Below are 19,259 nucleotides of genomic sequence, written 5' to 3' on the forward strand. Positions count from 1 at the left end.
TAGTTTAAAAGAAAACTCTATAAGGCACCTTTAACTCGTAGTACTAGTTTGAAATTTTGTGTTAAAATTAGCTTTAAAAATACATTTTGAAGGCAACAGTAGAGAGCTTCCTTTGGTTGAACCTGTTACAGTGCAAAAGTGTATTAGAGCAGAAAATAAATAAAAAGGAAGGAAGAGAGAGAGAGAGAGGGAAAGAAGAACTGACTCACAACAAAAGTCCTGGCCCAACTTGAAATGAGGACGTAGCAATTATGTGGTCGTCGCCTAGGTCGCTCTGGTGTTTCCTCAGTATAAGCGGTCATAAAAATAAAAGGATTTTAGGTGAAGAACATCAGGAAGTTCTTTCTCAGTGATGCTGACAATCCTAAAATTTGTGAAATCCTTTGAAGTAAATCAGTAAAGTTGAAGAAAGAAAAAATAACAGAAAACAGTGAAACAATCAAAGTCATCACTGACATTACAAAGCGACGTACACCAAATCAGAACAGGACATGTTAGATGGGGCCAGGACACACCATGCTGGGTCATGCTGCTCTGGGAGATTTATTTAGTGATTTTTCCTTTTTTTTTTTTGTTCTTTTTTTTGTTTATTATGTTGTTCACTTGCGCTGTCAGGAGTGTAGTAAATGGGACAGTCAAGCAGCAAGAGTCACAGTTCATCATCATCATCATCATCATCATTATCATCATCATCACTATCACCACCATTATTATCATTCTCCTAATGGTATCATAATAATAATTTCATCATCATCATCATTATTGAACTTTTTCCTCAAGCTAGAAAATAATTTACATCACATTGTTTTTACTGACTTTTGAGACCACAAACATTCCAGCAACACACTCTAGGAATAAGGGTGGGTAACAATCAGAAAAGCATGACTTTTTGCATAGTATTAAATGAACAAAGACATTGAGTTCTTTATTTACAATTATTGTATAGATAAAAAAAAAATATCATAAAAACAAGATGAACACTTAAATCACTTACCCATAAATGGCTATATGCCAAAAAAGTTATTTGTTGGCATTTCTCTTTTTCTTTGTTCCACAAACTGCATGCTGCTAAATACAGTACATCGAGGCAGGTGAGAGTATATTGCAAAAAGTATCATTGTTATCATCATCATCGTTATCATTATCAGTGTCATCGTCAAAGTTATTATTGGTTCCTACAGCACGTGTTATGATTGGGATGTAATCACGGTGTTTTCTGACAGGAGCAGTGATTGATCACATACAGCCAAACGGCTGCATCGGCAGTATGACTCATTGTGGTGCATGATGGTAGATGTAGTCAGGAGGAGCTCTGTGTCCACACCAGTGGAGTTCCTGTCCTCGATGGACTCATCGCTGTATTTACAAAGATTATTTTTTAAACTCAGTTTCTTTGCATCCCCTTAAAGCTGAATGTCCTCCCGGATGTAAAAGTGGTTTGAGAATGTTGGCTCAAGTCTTTTTTTTAATATTATTATTATTATTATTGAAAATGCTATTGTTTTGTATTTGTTTTGTTTATTGTTTTACAGTTTTTACAGAGAAACAAATAAATTGTCAAGTTAAAACAATGGAAAGAAAACAAAAGAAATCAACAGCTTTCGAGCAAAATATTAGAACCCAAACTGGGTTTTTTTCTTTCTCCAACTTAAATAAGACAGATTTTTTTATTCAGATGGTCCATGTTACGTTTTCAACACGCCTGAGCTGACTGGTAAAGCTTGTGCACCCTCTCCAGATGGACAGATTGGCTGGGAAATGACAGAGGAGGAGGATATAAAAAAGAAGAGAGATAGAACTTGTTGGATAAATGATTGTATATACTTTACTAGCTTATAGAATTTTTGTTTTTAGAAAAATCTGGAGGGTTTTTTTCTTTTCAAGTTGCATAATGAGCCTATCACGTCATGCTTGCCAGTGATTTCGATTAGTAATAGAAATACAATAGTACAGGCTAGTTAAGTGGCCTTGTCCTTCGGAGTGCAATAAGACTGGGTAAATGTGCCTTCTGTATGTAACATCTGTCTGGTAATGTCTGATTGGTCAAAGCACAATAAATAGTTTACAACTAGTGAGTACAGTTGAGATGCTAGAGTACTGTATATTCTGTGACGGCAGGAAGACAAGCTTGGTTAAAACACACAAAAGCACATCTAGAATTACACCACAGAAGTTTTCATTCATAACCAGATAGTGCAGAAAATCTTTTTTCTCTCATATATATATATATATATATATATATAGAAAAAGAGTCAAAGCAACATTCCATTTTTGTTCTCATTTCTTCTTTTTTTTCAGTTTTTCTGTTTTCTTAGATGTTAAAAATGTCTGCAGCTTTGTGTGGCTGCATGTGTCTCTGCTAGAGGAAAAGAAACTCCTTTAATCAAAAATAAACCAATAGGTTAAATAAAAAATAGACACAACGCAAAAAATATTCCATGTTTTCAACCGAAACGTTTTGATTTCCGAGCGGTACAGAGAAGCCAAATATAACTGCAAATTTCTAATATGACTCAGCTGCAGCCTTTTGATGGTCATAGATTTGTTTTTGTTGTTTTTTTTAAAAACCTCAAGTCCTTTGAAGAAGCAGGTTTATCTAGAAGAGTTCGCTATAAAGGTCCTGATATCAGCCTTTGACTCGAGCCCTGACCCCAGGCCAGTGCTGAAGCACAGAGAAAAATAAGACATAATCTTAACAAAAGAGAAGAAGCAGTGGATAAAAAGAATAAAATATCCCCCTCTGTCACAAAAAGGAGGCCTCTGTTTAGAAAAAAACCAAAGGCAAGCCACTCCAACTTGATCCCAACAATCATATAGAGTAATACTAAGATTCCACAATTACTATGTATCCCATTATATTTTGGTTTCTTTTTGTTGTTAAACCTCTAAAAATATCTACATTATTTGACAAGACAGCAGGCAAATTCCAGCACAGGGTTTTTCAGTAATAACACACCGAAACAGCTCTGGTCCATCTGAGCTTCGACTTCGCCTTCCTCCTTCTAGAAACCAGGAAGTTTATCTCTACGAGGTTGTAAACAAATTACATTCTCTTTAAGACATAAATAAGTCAAAGGTATTGGAGCCATTGAAGCAGGAACAAGGCAACATGCCAACAAACAAAGATAAACTCTCTCTAAATATATTTATATGTATTTAAATTTATAGAATATATCCCATAAATGCTATCATCATTATTATTATTTTGCATTCCTCTTTACGGACAGGTGCAAAACTGTTGTGCAAGTTGAGCCCCACCACCTCGATACACATTTCCGTTTATGGATGAAATAAATTTGTACAGTTGGGTACATGTTCATGCCACACAGAAGAGGGGACTTTGCAGGCCAGAAACTCAGAGATGCTGTCTTTAAAATCGCAGTCCACAGTGAGGCCTAGCCCATCAGAACCAAAGAACTCCAATAAAATTAAAAGCCTTTTAAATAAAACCTGGGTAATGTACATTCATGCAGGAGCAACAATAATAAGAACAATAATAATCAGAATCAGAATTAGAATAATAACAATATTTTTCAATTTAATTTAAACTATTATCAGTATTAACAATGTTTTTCGTTGAGGAGAGGAAGAGTGAGCAGAGTTTAAAGTCTGTCCTCTTGTGTGATTTTTACTCCTCAGCAGTCTCCCTCCTCATCGTCCTCCTCCCAGTGCCGCTAAAGACACCATTCGTACATATGCGCAGTCAGACCCACGCTTATACAGTACATGCTAACCAGTACAAGTGTATTGTCGTACACACCACCGTGACTGCCGCTGTACTCATACAACCACAAAAGCAGGATGGCTGTGTAGGTTTTGTGGCTTTGTTGCGCTTTTTTGATTGTATGCTAGTTTGTTTTTTCTTTTCACCTTGACATATTACTTAGATTTTCTCTGCTTTGAAAGGAGCAGAGCGCTTCAAGGGCTCTAGGCTAAGGGAAAATGGTGGACATTTTCCCCCCAGGACTGTGTTGCCGGTAGGTAGCGGTTTGGGGGAGCTCGAAGTTGAGAATTGGGTGAAAATTTGGGGGTGAAGACTTGTATGGTTACAGTTAAAGGTCTGGAGGAATTGGAGGAGGTGTCCCGACAATGTGAGGAAACAACATTAGAGGTTAGAGCTGAGTTTAGGATCAGGGTTAGAGGCTTGTCTCCAAGCTGTGCAGAGGACTGGCAGGGCTGGAGGACGCAGCTGATTTACTGGTATCGATAGTGAGATTAATGCCACTGTCAATAGCGTTGTTGTTCTTGTTAGGGGACGAGGGCTGGCTTGAGTACTTCATCCTTCTACGAGCAGAATCATCGTCCGTGTCATCAATAAGGGGGATGTTGGGCGTGGAGTCTTCTATCCTAAACTCAGGGTGTGTCATGAAGTTGTGGATGGATGTTCTGGAGTCTGGTTTTTCCAGGCCTTCATACAGGGAGCTACGGAATGCATTCACAACTCGGATCTGACATGGAAAGGGACAAAACAAAACAAAAAAACAAGAAGAAAAATGGTAAGAGGTGATGCCGGAGACAATATCAAAGGGTTGGAGGTACCCTCGAGATGAAAGAAAAGGCGGGGGGGTGGGAGGGTTTGAAGAGAAAAGGGGCATAGAAGGAGGGATCCTCTCATTTGAGGATAAAGAGTTAAAGAAGGAGCAGAAGGTGGAGGAACAGCAAGGGAGAAGGCGACTGCAGCCTGTGTTCTGCTTTCACAAGATGACTACAGTCACAAGTCATTCAATTTTGGCGTGCACTAAGGAAAACTGTGAGGAACACAATCATAAAAAAACACAACAAAATCATACATTTCAAGAAAAACAAATACCAAAGCAACACGAATGCTCGTTGTAAGTATACGCTTTAGTCCAATGTGCTGTATACCTAGAAACAAGCCACGTTAATAAATGGAATGCTTACAGAAAATTTAAAGGAGAATATCACATGCAAGTTTGTAGAAATCTGGTGGACGAGGTCAGTAAGAAGGAAGGAGGTTAGATCTGAGAGATCCAATCAAGTGGTTTAAAAACTTCTGAAGATACCAGAACACTGTCTGGGACAATATCCACACAGACTCTGAGTGGGACACACAAACACACGAGTATAGCACACGGTGGGTATGGCATGGTCTCAAACAGGGCAATGGACAGTCAAGCCTGCATGAGGTTGGCTCAACACAAGCATCGCAGTGTAAAAACTCACAACAAAACAATAAAACCAAAAGCAAAACAGTGGCATTGAGACAACGAGCAAACACAGCAGGTTAAAATGTGACAAACACAGAAAATGAACAGGAGCTAAACACAAACTACATGCAACATGACAACAGGACAGTGAGGGAGTGGTGAACACCGGCACACAGAGTACAGACACTAAACACATGGAAGTGAATAATGAAAATAAGAGTTTTACTGTCAGACGTCTGACGGTCAAAGCATGTTCCTGAGTCCATGCACGTCGACGTAAACACTCAAGTATAAGGTCCAAACAACTATGTGACAATTTATTGAGACTAAAAAGTAGCACAGTAGTCACAGACTATGGCAAATTGCTGTTTTCATAAACCCTGTGTGCATCTTCAATTTATTTTGTAAAAACATCCTACTAACGTTTTACAAGAAACTAAATCATGACAAAAATGTGAGGTATTTGGAAAAAACTGCATCAGAATTGTTGCTGGGTTTTAATTGATAATTGGCTTTACATTTACATTATTAACTCAATTCTCGTTTAAAGTAGCTGAAACTAAAGAAATGAAAATAAATTGCTGTTGAATGTAGCAACATATCAATGCTTTTATGTAGTTTGTGTTTCCAGTTAATAAAACGTTTAATTAAACATAAGAAACCTGTTTTCTCATTCTTCACAGGAGCAGTGAATACACTAAATGGACAAAAATACTGGGACAGGAAACCCATGCCTGTGAAGCTCCCGCTGCACAGTTTTTATGCTGATGTTAATCCGAGAGGAGTTTTGGAGCCCTGCAGTTACTGACTCAGCAGAGACTTGATAACCTTTACACATTATGCGCCTTCATTTGTCACCAGGCATGGCAATCTGCTGCCTGGAGTCCCAGGCCAGCAGGGGACCCCAAGGTCTGATCAACCTCAAACTACAGCAATGGTAATATGCAAGGTTTGCAATGCCAGTAGTTGAGACCTGACTTCCCTAAGGGGTCCTGCCCACCTTTACTCACTCCCATCGCAAGTGGCACACATCAGTCTGTTTAAACAAGCCAAATGTTAGGAAACCTTTTAGGAGTGAAAATAGACAGAAGAAGAAGAGGGGAAAAAGCAGGACAGTGGGGAATGAAGCAAACAATAATGGCTAATAAATATATTGCTCACTAGCTACAGTAAATGCTACTAGTCTAGCCTTAAATGTAGGGGAGAGACAGTCAAAATCATGAAGCTTCCACTAACATGAAGTTATTTCTTCTCTTTACTTAGATGTTTAACATTAGCTAACTTAGCTAGCAGAGCAGCATAGTTAGGACACTGGCAATGGGCCTGTTTGCATAGCTAGCATGTTAAAGCAACACAGAAGCTAGCTACAGTATTAACAGTTTTTAACTTAGTCTTGGGCATTGTTGTCAAAATAAACATGGTTTCTGCCATAAGTAATGTTTTACTGTCATTTTATCGGACTATTGTTTGTGGCGGTGGAGTCAAATTATTTAAAACAAAGTGGCAGTAAATGCTGTTGGCGGGTCCTTCTGTGAATTTTTGTCTGGGGCCCCAAAAGAACAACAACCTTGTTCTGTAACTTTATGGTGAAAACAATCGAATTCAGTAATTACGAAATGTGGCCCAATACTTTTGTCCATGTAGTGTATTTGAAATTTAAACTCTGCCACAAACCTTAAGACTACAATATTCCTTCTAATTTTAAGATATTAGATTTATAAAGCTTTGAGAATAGAGCATATTATATGGCAAACATTCTGGTAGTGCTGCCGTAACTGTGGTGGAGTAGGTGTAAGGAGAGAAATGAAAATTAATAATAAACAGAAGCCTGTCTGGATGATTGCATGTGACAGGATGTCTGACAAGTAACACTGATGGGGTGTCAAAAAAGGGTGGGGGCTGATTTTACTTTGCTGCAGAGGATCTATGTCTGTAACTATGGTAACATGACAGTCAACTACACCAACAGTATGAAGCAACAAGACGGGATGAATTATTGGTACACTACTGCCTTATAGTGAGTACCCTGGCCCCGATTCCAGTTCGCACAACCTTCACATGGGATTTAATTTGATTTTCAATAACAGGTTGTTGTCAGTGAGGATATGTGTGTCCATGTGTGCAAAAGAGAGTGAGAGAGACAGAAAGATGAAGGTGGGCAAATCATTAAATAACACAGACGCTTTTGACTAAAATACACACTCGCCTCAAAGTTTGCAATGTGGCAGTCAAATGTGAAAATATTTTAAGCCAAATATACCGCTGCTACCTGAATATTTTCTTGTCACTGCTGGTGATTCAGCTCAAAGGACATGTAGGAGGTAAAATTTGTTTTATGCCAAGCCAATGTGATTTGCCACAACAGCGTCACACTCCCAGGTAAAAAAAACAAACAAAAACAAAGTTAACACTGCAACTTATACTTGAATGTTCACCCAGTGACTTGGTGATTTGATTGGAATTAGTTCACATTAATGTCTATAAAGACATAAAAATGTGAGGTTTGGATGAGGGGATGATGGATGGAAGATGAGCAGAGGGAGACAAACTCACAACCTGAAATGTCACGCCGTGGGTATCACCCTTAGTCCTGCGCTCCTAGCACTCTGAGGAAACAAACACACATTCACCAATGAGAAGACAGTACACCCAACCATGGGACGAGATATCAAGATGAATTTGAAATCCAGCGTGAACAAGAAAAAGACAGAAGAAATAGAGAAAATGAAAACGCAAATAGCAAGAACGAAAGACAAAAAAAAAAAAACTTCAGAAATGCCAACCTCAAGATGGAGACTGTTGTTGTAAATTAAAAACAAATAAATCAATAAACTACAAAAAATAACTTTCTGCTCATGACAGGATGGCACCCCTGAAGCAAAGAGAGTGGAGAAGCAGACTGACAGAGTTCTGACTCACGGCCAGTAGTGGGAGGAGCAGTAGCAGCAGTAGTGCTTGTAGGAGAGGAAAGGGCATTGGACAAGGACACGTGACTAGGACTAGAAACATTGGTTACATCCTGGGTCTGGCTGGTGGTGGATGATTGGCGTCTCAGAGCCCCTGCCCCCTGAAAGGAGGTGCCACTCTTGAAGGTGTTGACTACTTCAATCTGTAGGAGAGCGGGACAGGAGAGGACAAATGGCTGCTCAGAGTGACACAGACCAAATGGTAACACAGGTTGATTGGTAGGGTGACTGGTGGTAGAGGGAGTATCTCAGTCATGACATGATGGAGGGCAGCTAAAAGTCAGGGTGTGGTGTCCCCACAGCAAAAACACTGAATCTGATCTAAAGAGCTGGTTCACCCAAATTACATGTGAGCTATAATGGTGGCCATGCAAATACTCTGGGTTCCCTTCAGATTTGTTGCGTGATGCTGATACAGAGCAACATTAAAAACATTTTATTAAAATTCAGGAGCTAATATTTATCTCTGGAAAAGAAACACAAATCATTTTCGTGTAAAATTTAAGAGAAGTAAGCGTGAGCAGTCTACAGTAGAAGAACTTTCTACAAAGCAAACATTTCATGTTCGTTCTGATAGTGTTTCTTTTTTACCCAGAGTAACACTGATGTTGTTTGCATTATTGTTCTACGTTATTAGCACCACAGAACAAACTTGTATTCAGTACCTAAAATATGATATTACAAAACCTTGGGAAATTACAACTTTCTGCATGGCCAGATAGCATAAAAGGAAGATTGCCAAAAGCTTTGTTTTCCTTTAATTTGGGTGATCCCACCCTTTGACTTACTATCTGATGTAAACAAATTAAATTCACAGATGCAGCCATTCACATCATGCAGTGCATGTTGTTTTGTGACATCTTCACTGAAAAAGAAAGTTAAGATTTAGTTCAAATTGGGTTTCGTTTTTCTTTCTTTTGTTTAAATTCCTGACCAATGCATATACAGTTGTGATTAGAAGTTTATATGTACTCATCATGGGTGTCAATGTCATGGTAAATTGGGGCTTTAAATGATTTATTTGACCTGTTCTTTTTGCAGGGTAGAATGATTATGCAGAATTTACCACTTCAACCAACCTCCTCTCATCTGATGATGAAAGTTTGGCTCTTATTCCAGACCTTGGCAAATTGTACATATGTGCAATTAACTTGTACTGAGATAGAAATCTACAGTTGTCCTTCTTGGATCCTCAGTGAGTTCCTTGGTCTTTCATATTGTTCTGAATGTGAGTGTGACTGATCAGTCATGATCACTAATGAGAAGTTATTAAGCCTTAAAATCAATTTAAAAGGCATTGTAGAACCTTAAGCAGACTTTATTAAAGTGTACATATATATTTGAGCTTAGATATGGATCAGAGAAAATACAAAATAAATTCAAACTTTTGCACCCAGTTATTGTTTCTTAAAGTCATTACAGACATTCGCTGTACAATCATTCAACCCTGGAAAAAGAACAGTTCAAAGCAATCATTAAAAGCTCCAAAGTACCATGACATTCATGCCCATGATGACTGTATGTAAACTTCTGACCACAGCTGACCACAATGACTCATTTTAATTTGATCATAACCAGCTTATTAATAAGGATTCTATACTTTAACACTAAACACTGTCATTTGCGTACAGCACAGATACTGTTCTGGCTGTAGTTTTTTAACTTGCTCTTGCGGATGTTAGGCAGCATCTGTCCACAGTACTACACCCAGGCCCATCAATAACACATCAGTGAGACGAAACCAGATCCAGCACACAAGCCGGACTGTCTGCAATATCACAGTGATACCGGTCTGCAGAGCTCACAAATGTGAAAACAGTTCAGTGGCTATATACTTGTATTTAACTCTTGGAGCTTCCACAGGTCCATGGCGGTGATCTAGGCAGTCCAGCGAGGCAAAATGGCATCTTTATGCTCCTGAGTAATTCATCTTGAGATAAAAGGACTTTAAAACTGTGACTGACTAACATGACCAACATATAAAATACAGTCTATCACTTCCTCATGGGCAATGCCTGAGGTGGAGAGACCTACACAAAACAGATCTTCTGAGAAACACAGACAAACAGTAAAAGAGAAGCTTTTTAGTAAATATTAGGGGTGACATATTTACCTTTTAGTGTTTTTATTATATAACTGGACAAAATTATTATATTATTATTATGGAACTCAGCATATTATTGTGTAAAATTAAAGGGAATCTTAAACTGATTTTTAAACAAGTAACCATAAAGTCCACATGCTGTTGAACTGTCTCTGTTACTTGCCCTCACCTGAGTCTGAATGCGGTTGAGTCCTCTGAACCAGAGGATCTGTCCTCTCCTCAGCTCCCTCTCTGCGTGGTCGATCTCCTCATTTTCTTCATTAACATCCTCCTCTGGCAGCTCATCTTTCTGAGTTAACTGCCCTGCCCGCCGCAGGAAGCGCAGTCTGCTATTGGGTATGGTGGCTATCACCTAACCCGCAGAGAAGTAAAAGCACTAAGTGATGTACTTACTGTAGAGATGCACAGACAGGAAAATTGACCAAAAGACTTAGAAAGGGAAAACTTTGCCTATTACCTGTCCCCACACAAGCTCCCCCAGCCCGAGGAAAACACACCACATCCACTTTTCCAAGTCTAGAGGTTGACAGCTGAATGGCTTCCCTCCAAACTGCACAATCACGATCTATGCAAAGTATAAAGTACACAGAAAACTGAAAATTACCATTACTTATCTGAAAAAAATATAATAATTAATAATTAAAATTAAAAATAACTGAGAAAAACAAGTAATTTCAGGAATTAATGCATCCACTTACCTGCACAGCAAACGTGCCAAAAACAATCGAGCAGAAAATGGGGTTCCTGAAGATACCGTCAAAAACATTCCTCTCTCCGTGGATTTTGCGGGCATTTATCTCATTAAACAGCTGCATCATGACAAAGGTGTTAAAGATGATGGTGTAGTGCTCAGAGGGTGGAGAGTGGAGAGGAGCATTGCGGCCACTGTCGATGTCAAAGATCTGCTCACCTGGAAGGAAAAGAAAGAGAGTCAGGGAGTCAGATTTATGCCATAGTCTTTAAATCTGTAATATCCTACATCGGTATAACAGAGCAAAATAACCGTGCGTACCAACAAAGAGCAGTGTGAAGATGATAATGAGCTGATAGACTCCATGTCCTAAGATGTTCTTTGTCATGGTGCTGGAGATGAGAGGCTTATTGCGACCGTATGGCTTCCTCTTAAGCAGAGACTCCGTGGGAGGCTCTGTCGCCAGAGCCAGGGATGCAAAAGTATCCATGATAAGGTTCACCCACAACATCTGCACTGCTTTCAAAGGAGAGTCCTAAAGAAAGGTGACAGTAACATGTATCAATAACAGAATAGAATAATAGAACTACAATATAACCAGGCATGAAACATAAGTGTATTTCTTGAAGTTGTAAGCACTTATCATCTTTCGAATTACTGATTAGGCAACAGTAAACCAACTTGGATGAAATTCCATTTCATCACCATCAACTGTGTTAAAAATGACCATGATAGCGGGCTGGTATTACTTTGCAATCTTTTTCATCCTTCTGACCTGTGTGATGCAGGCACCAGTGAAAGCCACAATGACAGCTACAACATTGACAGTAAGCTGGAACTGAAGAAACTTGGAGATGCTGTCGTAGACATTTCGGCCCCACATAACTGCTTTCACGATGCTGCTGAAGTTGTCGTCGGTGAGAATGATATCTGATGCTTCCTTGGCCACATCTGTACCAGCAATACCCTGGAAGAATAATGACAAGCTGCAGTGAGAAAGAAACTGGAGTTTTCTATTTCACAGCTGCTCTCCTTCTAACTTCATCACACTGCAGTATTCCTCAGCCTACCACGTTAAAAATAACGTTGAAGCATATAATCAACTCTGCAGTCAACTGGACAATGCTGGACCCTGTAGATGAGTCACTGTTGTGTTTAATAATAATACCAGCTACCTAAGGAGTCAGTGTGCATGTAATCAGGTAAAGCGCAGACTGTAGGAGGGACTCTCTTTCTGTATTATGTTATATTTTGAAGGAGAAGCACGAGCAGCACCTTCTAGGCAGTGGCTGGATTTGGACAAGGATGCCCTTATTAGTGAAAGTGTGGAGTGAATACTTATGCGGACATCTTTTTAAACATGTCTCATTAAATGAATTAATGTGCGTGATTAGGTTGAAATCTGAGCCCAAACCAATCTCCTTCAATCAGATTTCCTGCTTAAGCACAGAAGCTGAAATACTTTTTTACAGTATCTTACAGGACCACAGTGTAGAAGGAGAGCTGCAACTCATGTTACATAAGACCTATTAAAATATATATATGGTTTTTGCTATAACGTTTTTAACAAGCTGAACAAGCTTCTGCAGAATAACTGCGTTAATAATGAAATCCACTAGGGGGAGCTCCTTATCCACACAGCCAGAGTGAGAGCGCCTGAGAAGAATTCTTAAACACTGCAGAGGTGAAAAAGACATCTGCAGATGTTGACTGAGATCAGTCTCACAAGAATGCAAGATAAGGCATGAACAAACAGCCAAACAAAACAGGAAAGAAGGGCTGCTTACCATGGCAAATCCAACGTCAGCTTTCTTTAGAGCAGGCCCATCATTGGTCCCATCTCCAGTCACAGCCACCACCTGCCTCTGGTCTGCCATAGTGCTGTCAATAATGCCTGCAATAAAGAGATAAACAAAGCAGCATAGGAAGAAGTGCATATACACATAAAGCACAAAGACTCAAGAAACAAGGAAAGGCAACAGTAATGATCTCTGTCTAAGTCAGAGCAAAAAGTGTGCAACCAATTCACCTTTGACGAGTGTGTGTTTGTCGGTTGGGGATGATCTAGCCAGTACTCGGAGTTTAGGCCAAACTTTATCGATACGCTCCTGTTCCACCTGCACACACACACATAGACACACACAAACACAAATTGAAAGAGAGGAACAAGAGCAACACTTTTGCTTATTTTTCCTTAACCTCTGCAACTCTCTTCCATGAGTGGCTCACTTTTTACCTCCTCTCACACTGACAGTATTTGCTGTACCTCTCCTTTCTCATTGCGGATCCTCCTGTTGAACTCTTTGCCATCGATGCACAGGAAGTCCTCTCCTGGGTGGATGATACCACACTTGATGGCTATGGCTCGGGCTGTGTTTATATTGTCTCCTGTCACCATACGCACTGTGATGCCTGCACGCTGGCACTTCTGAATGGCATCAGGGACCTAAAATAGGGAGACACATGCACAATCATTCAGTACAACAGAAATATGTAAAAAGGAAAGCATATTTCACCTATTATTTAAAGCTGCACTAACCAAATTTAACCAATTAATACTAAGACTGAGCATAATGCAGCCAGCTTTTACTGTGCGGAGGTCTGGCAAACCTTTTATTTCAAGGAAGCCTTCTGATATACCCAGTAGTAGAAGGAGCTGCATTTCTGACCACTGGATGAATTAAATTAAGATTTTCACTTTTTCTCTGGTTTTCTCTGGTTTTGTTCTCCACCAACTCCTGAGGGAATTTTAAATTCCATTTGCCATCTGGTGGCACATGCACAGTTTTCAGAGCTTCAGTATTTGAGTAGTGTTTATAAATGAAAAAACAATCTTGCAGTTATTCACAAAACACAAACACATGCAAGCAAGTAAATCAAAGCCCCATTATTATTAAGTTCTCCAGATAGTATTGCAATAAATTAATTATGACTACTCATGTATGGATATGGATCTGTAGTTGAAGCATCTTGCAAAAGAGTAGTAATTCAGAAACACATATTTCTCCTTGCAAAGGTCAGTGTGGGCGAGCTCTGCTCTCCAAACCCACACATAAACAATTGTGCTCACGTACCATAATAACAACTTGCATCAGTTTACACATACATGCAGGCAAGTAATTCTTTCTGCCTTCACACATAAAAAACATAAAACATGGATCCATCATTGAAATGTGCGCTTGCATCATGCATTAAACTGCCGAATCGAACTGCTTATGCATGCAAGCATAGAGAAGTTTGTTTTTACAAAGTATGGCTATACAGCGGAGGAGTGCAGGTCTTTAATAAGCTGGAGGTTAAAATAAAAACAGATAGGATTTTTTCGCCTACTTAGAACTACATAACTTTTGCACAGCAGCTGCTACATGCAAAAATGATTATCCTAAATATGAAAACCTACAACAGTCAAAGAAGCGAAATTATTTCATTTAATTCGATATTTGAAGAAGAACAATATTTGCTTCAGTCACAACAAAACCATCTTTAACCTATATCAGCCTGTCATTTCATCAATTACACAAAATAAAATAGCCAACTAATAGCCAGTTAATACTCTGAAGAGGTCAACGAAGTTAAATATTCTTCAAATGTAAACAGAAAAAAAAAAGAAAAAAGTAATATGTAGTAATGTGATTTTTATAAGTTAAACAAGCTCATGCTCTATATTATCCAGATATTGACTCATTGTTATCAAGATATCAGGTTCCTGTTTGGCTCGTCTGTCATCCCTGGTATTTAGTTAAACCTTTCATTTCTCTTGGACTCGTACTGCTCAAGATGACTGCTCACTTGAAACTAGGAGGTGAAGAAAAGACTGGAGGTTTATTAAAAATACAATCTGGTCCATCAGAGGAAGAAAGTAGGAGTCTAGTAGGTGAGACTGGGAAACAAGCACCTCGTGCCTCTTATATGGATCTGGTTACACTCTCATTTTCTACCATTTCTCTCTACCATTCCTACCCATCATCCTCCTGCCTTCTGTCATCCTTCTGACAGAAATCTGATTTTGAACATTTCTCAGTCTCTCATTCCCTCCACTATTCTCTCTCGTCTCTCTGGGGCCGTTCTCAGAGAGCATCCACTTATTAAACAAACATTGCATTACAGAGGAAGAAATTAGAGACTAATAAACAAACCAAAACCATGTTTACTAGTCTGTTTGACCCTTTTAAAATAATGGAATGTCATCTAATTTCCAGTATTAACCAGTTAATTTAGCAAAGAGCCTGGAAAGTCTTTACTGGATTGTAGCAGTTTCTGTGCACTGCTTCTCAACTGGGTTATTGAAAATGACAGATACCGAGTGACCTCTAGGGTTGAGTAGAGAGAGTAATCTGCAAACTTTGAGGCTATGCATCACTGCGAAGGGCTATGTTAACACAGTATATATGGGTGGCATAGTGGTGGTGTGGTTAGGAAGAAGGTTCCTGCTTCAAACTGAGACCCTCCTGTGCAGAGCTTGCTTATTTTCCTTGTGCGTCGATGGGTTTCCATTAAGTACTCTGGCTTCCACCCACAGTTCAAAGACGTGCACATCAGGTTAACGCGCAAGTCTAAACTGGCCATGGATGTAAAACAGTTTATGGGATGGATGCAGTGGATAACCTCTACAATAATAAGTCTATAATAACTCCAGGTTTTGTATTCGTGTCTTTTCCCTAACTCCTCCTAGACACATCGATCAATCTGGATGAAAGTATAACAAACTGTCTAAGGTGGCAGGGTTATCAATTTCTATTATTCAATAGCTTTATTGAATTTGTGTTTAGGGAATACTAATAATTTTCAGGAATTATTTTATAACATTCAAATTCTTACAAATTATATGTGTGTAGCAGCTGATCTCAAAACCAACAACATAATTGTAACTATGTTATGTGTACATTTGTTTGATGTTTATGACACTATATTGACAGCTTATATATTGATATAATTTTGAAAAAAAGAATAAGAGCAGGGTTTTGCTAGTATATGCTCAGAATATGACTTCTAGTTAAAGCACTTTGAGTGGACAGTAACAACATAAAAACACTATGTAAATGTGGCCACACTACATATTCATTTTACTGTACAGTATGTTCAGCATTAAATATTTGATTTCTTTTGTATTTATTCATCTGAACACTATAATTTTCCCCAAATTGCAAAAAACCTTCCATAATATTGCAATACAAGAGGGGATTCTCAGTTAATATAGCTCAGCTTTGGAGAGAAAGATAGAGACATCACAATGACAGAAAGAGATTTGCAGAAAATGCGAAAGGAAAAGGAGTCATCAAAAAGAGGAACATCACCACAGACAGAGGTGGAGAGGAGAAAACATGTTGGGTTGGGGCTGAATGAGCAATGCTGTTCTAGAAAGAGCAGGAGGATGGAAACAAGATGAAAGGAAGCAGTTGAATAATCCAGTAGTCAGTTAATTTTCCTGCTTCCTTCTCCCTGCACTGGAGCTGTGAAGCGAGGTCAGCTTTCCTACTGTACACAGATACCTCTTTCTTCCAATTATAATACACTCTATTCCTTCATGTGAAATTTATCATTAAAAACTGTACCCCTGAAGAAATTGCTTTATGATGAATCACTTATTGCATTGAACATTTCTTTTTGTTTCAACGGATGATTTTACAAAAGTGATCAGAAGAAATAAGCTGGTCTCATCTAAGAATTGATTTGGTGTTTAAAATTCAAATTAATACTTTGATCCTCATCTATACAATAAACCTTTATGTAAAGAGACACTGCTTCAAAGTAACAGCGAGGACATACCACTGGTTATGACACAGCTGCTGAAAGCTGGTATTATAAACCATTTGTTCGACATCCCCCTCCTCTCAGTCCATTACTAAAATATCTCTCCTACCTCTGGCCTGACGGGATCCTCTATTCCGACAACACAGATGGCTGTGAGGTCATTCAGGATGTTGTTCTCATCATCCCAGTTGGGCTCAGGATTGCTGGAAAAGTCACGATACGCCACACAGATGGTCCTCAAGCCATCACACGCCATGGGCTCAATCACTTTCTTCACCATCTCATCCTTGTCTCGTGGACGGAAAACCCTTGGCTCACCCACCTCGTTTTGGATATGGCTGCATCTGCAAACAAGGGTGTGGCGTAGGTTGAGAGGGTCATTTTAAATTATATACTGTAACATTGGTATTGTCTGTGTTTTTAGTGCTTGGAAATGAGCCAGCATTTAAAAAAGAACAAAATATATAGTCAAATCTCTCAGCCTGGCATTACTGCTTTGCTTAAATGAATACTGGTGAATCAAAAAAGGATGCACTGAGAACTGCAATGCTGTGCAAAAGAAAAGACATAGGGACTAATATGCCTTTTGTGGCAGGATACCACAATATTTAAAAAAAAGAAAGTGCATTGGGGTACACACTGTAGAGAGCTCAAATGGAGGACAAACAATTACCTCTAAAAGATTTTTAAAAAACAGCTAACACATTTCCTAAATAACTAAAGTACTGTAGCCAAAAGATAATTACATTTGATCAAGACTAAACTGATTTGCTAAACAAGTTAAATATATCAACAGACAAACTGAAAACAAACAGGTGTACTGGCATACAGCCAAATACAAATGCTGTACATCATTTACGGAAAAGCAACTGAACCATAATTAATGCAAACGTCCTTTTAGGACCTGTCAGCTTGACAAAAATGTGAATTTAACCTTTCATACATTGTATTATTGAATCTCTGTTTATATTAACTGTAACACCTATAATGTAGAAACATAAAAAATACTATTGAATTCAAGTAATTTTATGACTTTTTATTTAAAAAGTCATAAAATAAAAAGTCTTTTTATTTAACATTAACATTAAAGTCATAAAATGACTTTAATGTTAATGCTGATCAAATACTCTTAATTAACTGCACTTGATTAAAAAGTTGTCTGGAGCATTGAGGTGCGTGTTAAACACATCTGCAATGATCTTTAAGAAGCACAGATTTATTCTTCCTTAGCAAGAAGAATCTGGATTAAACATTAATCTGGGAAAGACTACAAGCCTATTTCCAAACAATTTTTACTCCATTATTTTACAATGAGAAAGATTTGGGGTGGGGGATCAGATCCAAGATGAGACCATGCAATGCTGCAAATAGAATTTCACATTTCTCCTTCTGCATCTCAGGTTTTTCTCAAAACCACTCACTGTAATGTTACTGTAACGCCCTGCAAAATGACATGATTGTAAGACATACTGCTAGAAACTTACACTGAATGTAGTGTAAATCTGCAGAGCACCTTATTAAATTATATAACTGCAACTTCCAGGTTATTTTAAACCATTAAACCAGACTCACTTTTTGAGTACAATCTCAGAGGCTCCCTTGCTGTACATCCGGAAGCTACCGTCAGGCAGCTTTATGACAGTGCTCATCGACTTCCTGACAGAGTTGAAGGTATAGACTTTGTAAAGCTTCTCCTCTGGGATCTGGTTTCTTATTGGCTGGTAATCCCGCTTCAGGTCCAAAACTAGTCCCAGCAGGCCACACTCTGTCTTGTTGCCCACCTGCTTCGGCAGACCGCCTTCCTTATCTGGGGGCTGTAAAATGAGGGACAGGAAAAAAAAGATTTAAATGTGTTCAGTTATATTTTTAGTCTAATATTAAGTAGGCATGCTAAAAAAGAAGACCTAAGGTTTTACGCATCAGGAAATAATAAAAAATAAACTGGTCTTTAGCAAGTTTTACAATTAGATAAATGCAACCGCAGATGAACAACAAAACATGACATGTTACACCTTTCACTACTTAACAAAAACTAAGCCAAAATAAAGAATCAGTGATGTGAATAACTAAATACACACTTACTGCTTCCATAGGAACTAAGAGGAAGTCAACAAGCAGCAGCCACCAGGTGCTGCTGATCAAATGCTCTTAATTAACTGCACTTGATTAAAAAGTTGTCTGGAGCATCTGCAATGATCTTTAAGAAGCACAGATTTATTCTTCCTTAGCAAGAAGAATCTGGATTAAACATTAATCTGGGAAAGACTACAAGCCTATTTCCAAACAATTTTTACTCCATTATTTTACAATGAGAAAGATTTGGGGTAGGGGATCAGATCCAAGATGAGACCATGCAATGCTGCAAAAAAAACCCCAAAAAGCTACATCTTAATGCTGAAGTTCATAACAATACAATTAAAAAAAAGACTGAAGTGAATTATGACTTGTTTTGGAAGATCTTCCAGGTTTGGAAGGTCTTTTTTTTCCAAAAAGAACCTAGACGCAATTGCATCTGAACAAATCACACGACTTCTGGAACAATATACTTTGGACAGATGAGCCCAACATGAAGATATGTG

General features: G+C 38.6%; 1 protein-coding gene across 8 annotated transcripts in view; it reads right to left on the bottom strand.

The window, feature by feature from the left end:
• Nucleotides 1–554: 554 nt before the first annotated feature.
• Nucleotides 555–19,259, bottom strand: part of atp2b2 (ATPase plasma membrane Ca2+ transporting 2) — a 93,938-nt gene continuing 75,233 nt past the window's right edge. For 5 of the 8 annotated variants that reach the window (XM_026167719.2, XM_026167727.2, XM_026167723.2 and 2 more), the window contains 11 exons: nt 18,253–18,494; nt 16,790–17,024; nt 13,196–13,375; nt 12,959–13,046; nt 12,717–12,823; nt 11,705–11,896; nt 11,251–11,464; nt 10,937–11,148; nt 10,696–10,803; nt 10,408–10,590; nt 555–4,448 (listed from right to left, as the gene is read on the bottom strand). In XM_026167719.2, coding sequence (XP_026023504.1) covers nt 4,137–4,448; nt 10,408–10,590; nt 10,696–10,803; nt 10,937–11,148; nt 11,251–11,464; nt 11,705–11,896; nt 12,717–12,823; nt 12,959–13,046; nt 13,196–13,375; nt 16,790–17,024; nt 18,253–18,494 — 2,073 coding nt within the window. In that variant the 3' untranslated portion in view covers nt 555–4,136. Of the gene's footprint in view, nt 4,449–7,724; nt 7,775–8,087; nt 8,278–10,407; nt 10,591–10,695; nt 10,804–10,936; nt 11,149–11,250; nt 11,465–11,704; nt 11,897–12,716; nt 12,824–12,958; nt 13,047–13,195; nt 13,376–16,789; nt 17,025–18,252; nt 18,495–19,259 lie in introns of all 8 variants that reach the window. The other 3 variants (XM_026167728.2, XM_026167725.2, XM_080301245.1) reach the window with 2 other exon arrangements.

This window comes from Astatotilapia calliptera, chromosome 5 (genome assembly GCF_964374335.1).
Source record: "Astatotilapia calliptera chromosome 5, fAstCal68.1, whole genome shotgun sequence".
NCBI classification, from domain to species: Eukaryota; Metazoa; Chordata; class Actinopteri; order Cichliformes; family Cichlidae; genus Astatotilapia; species Astatotilapia calliptera.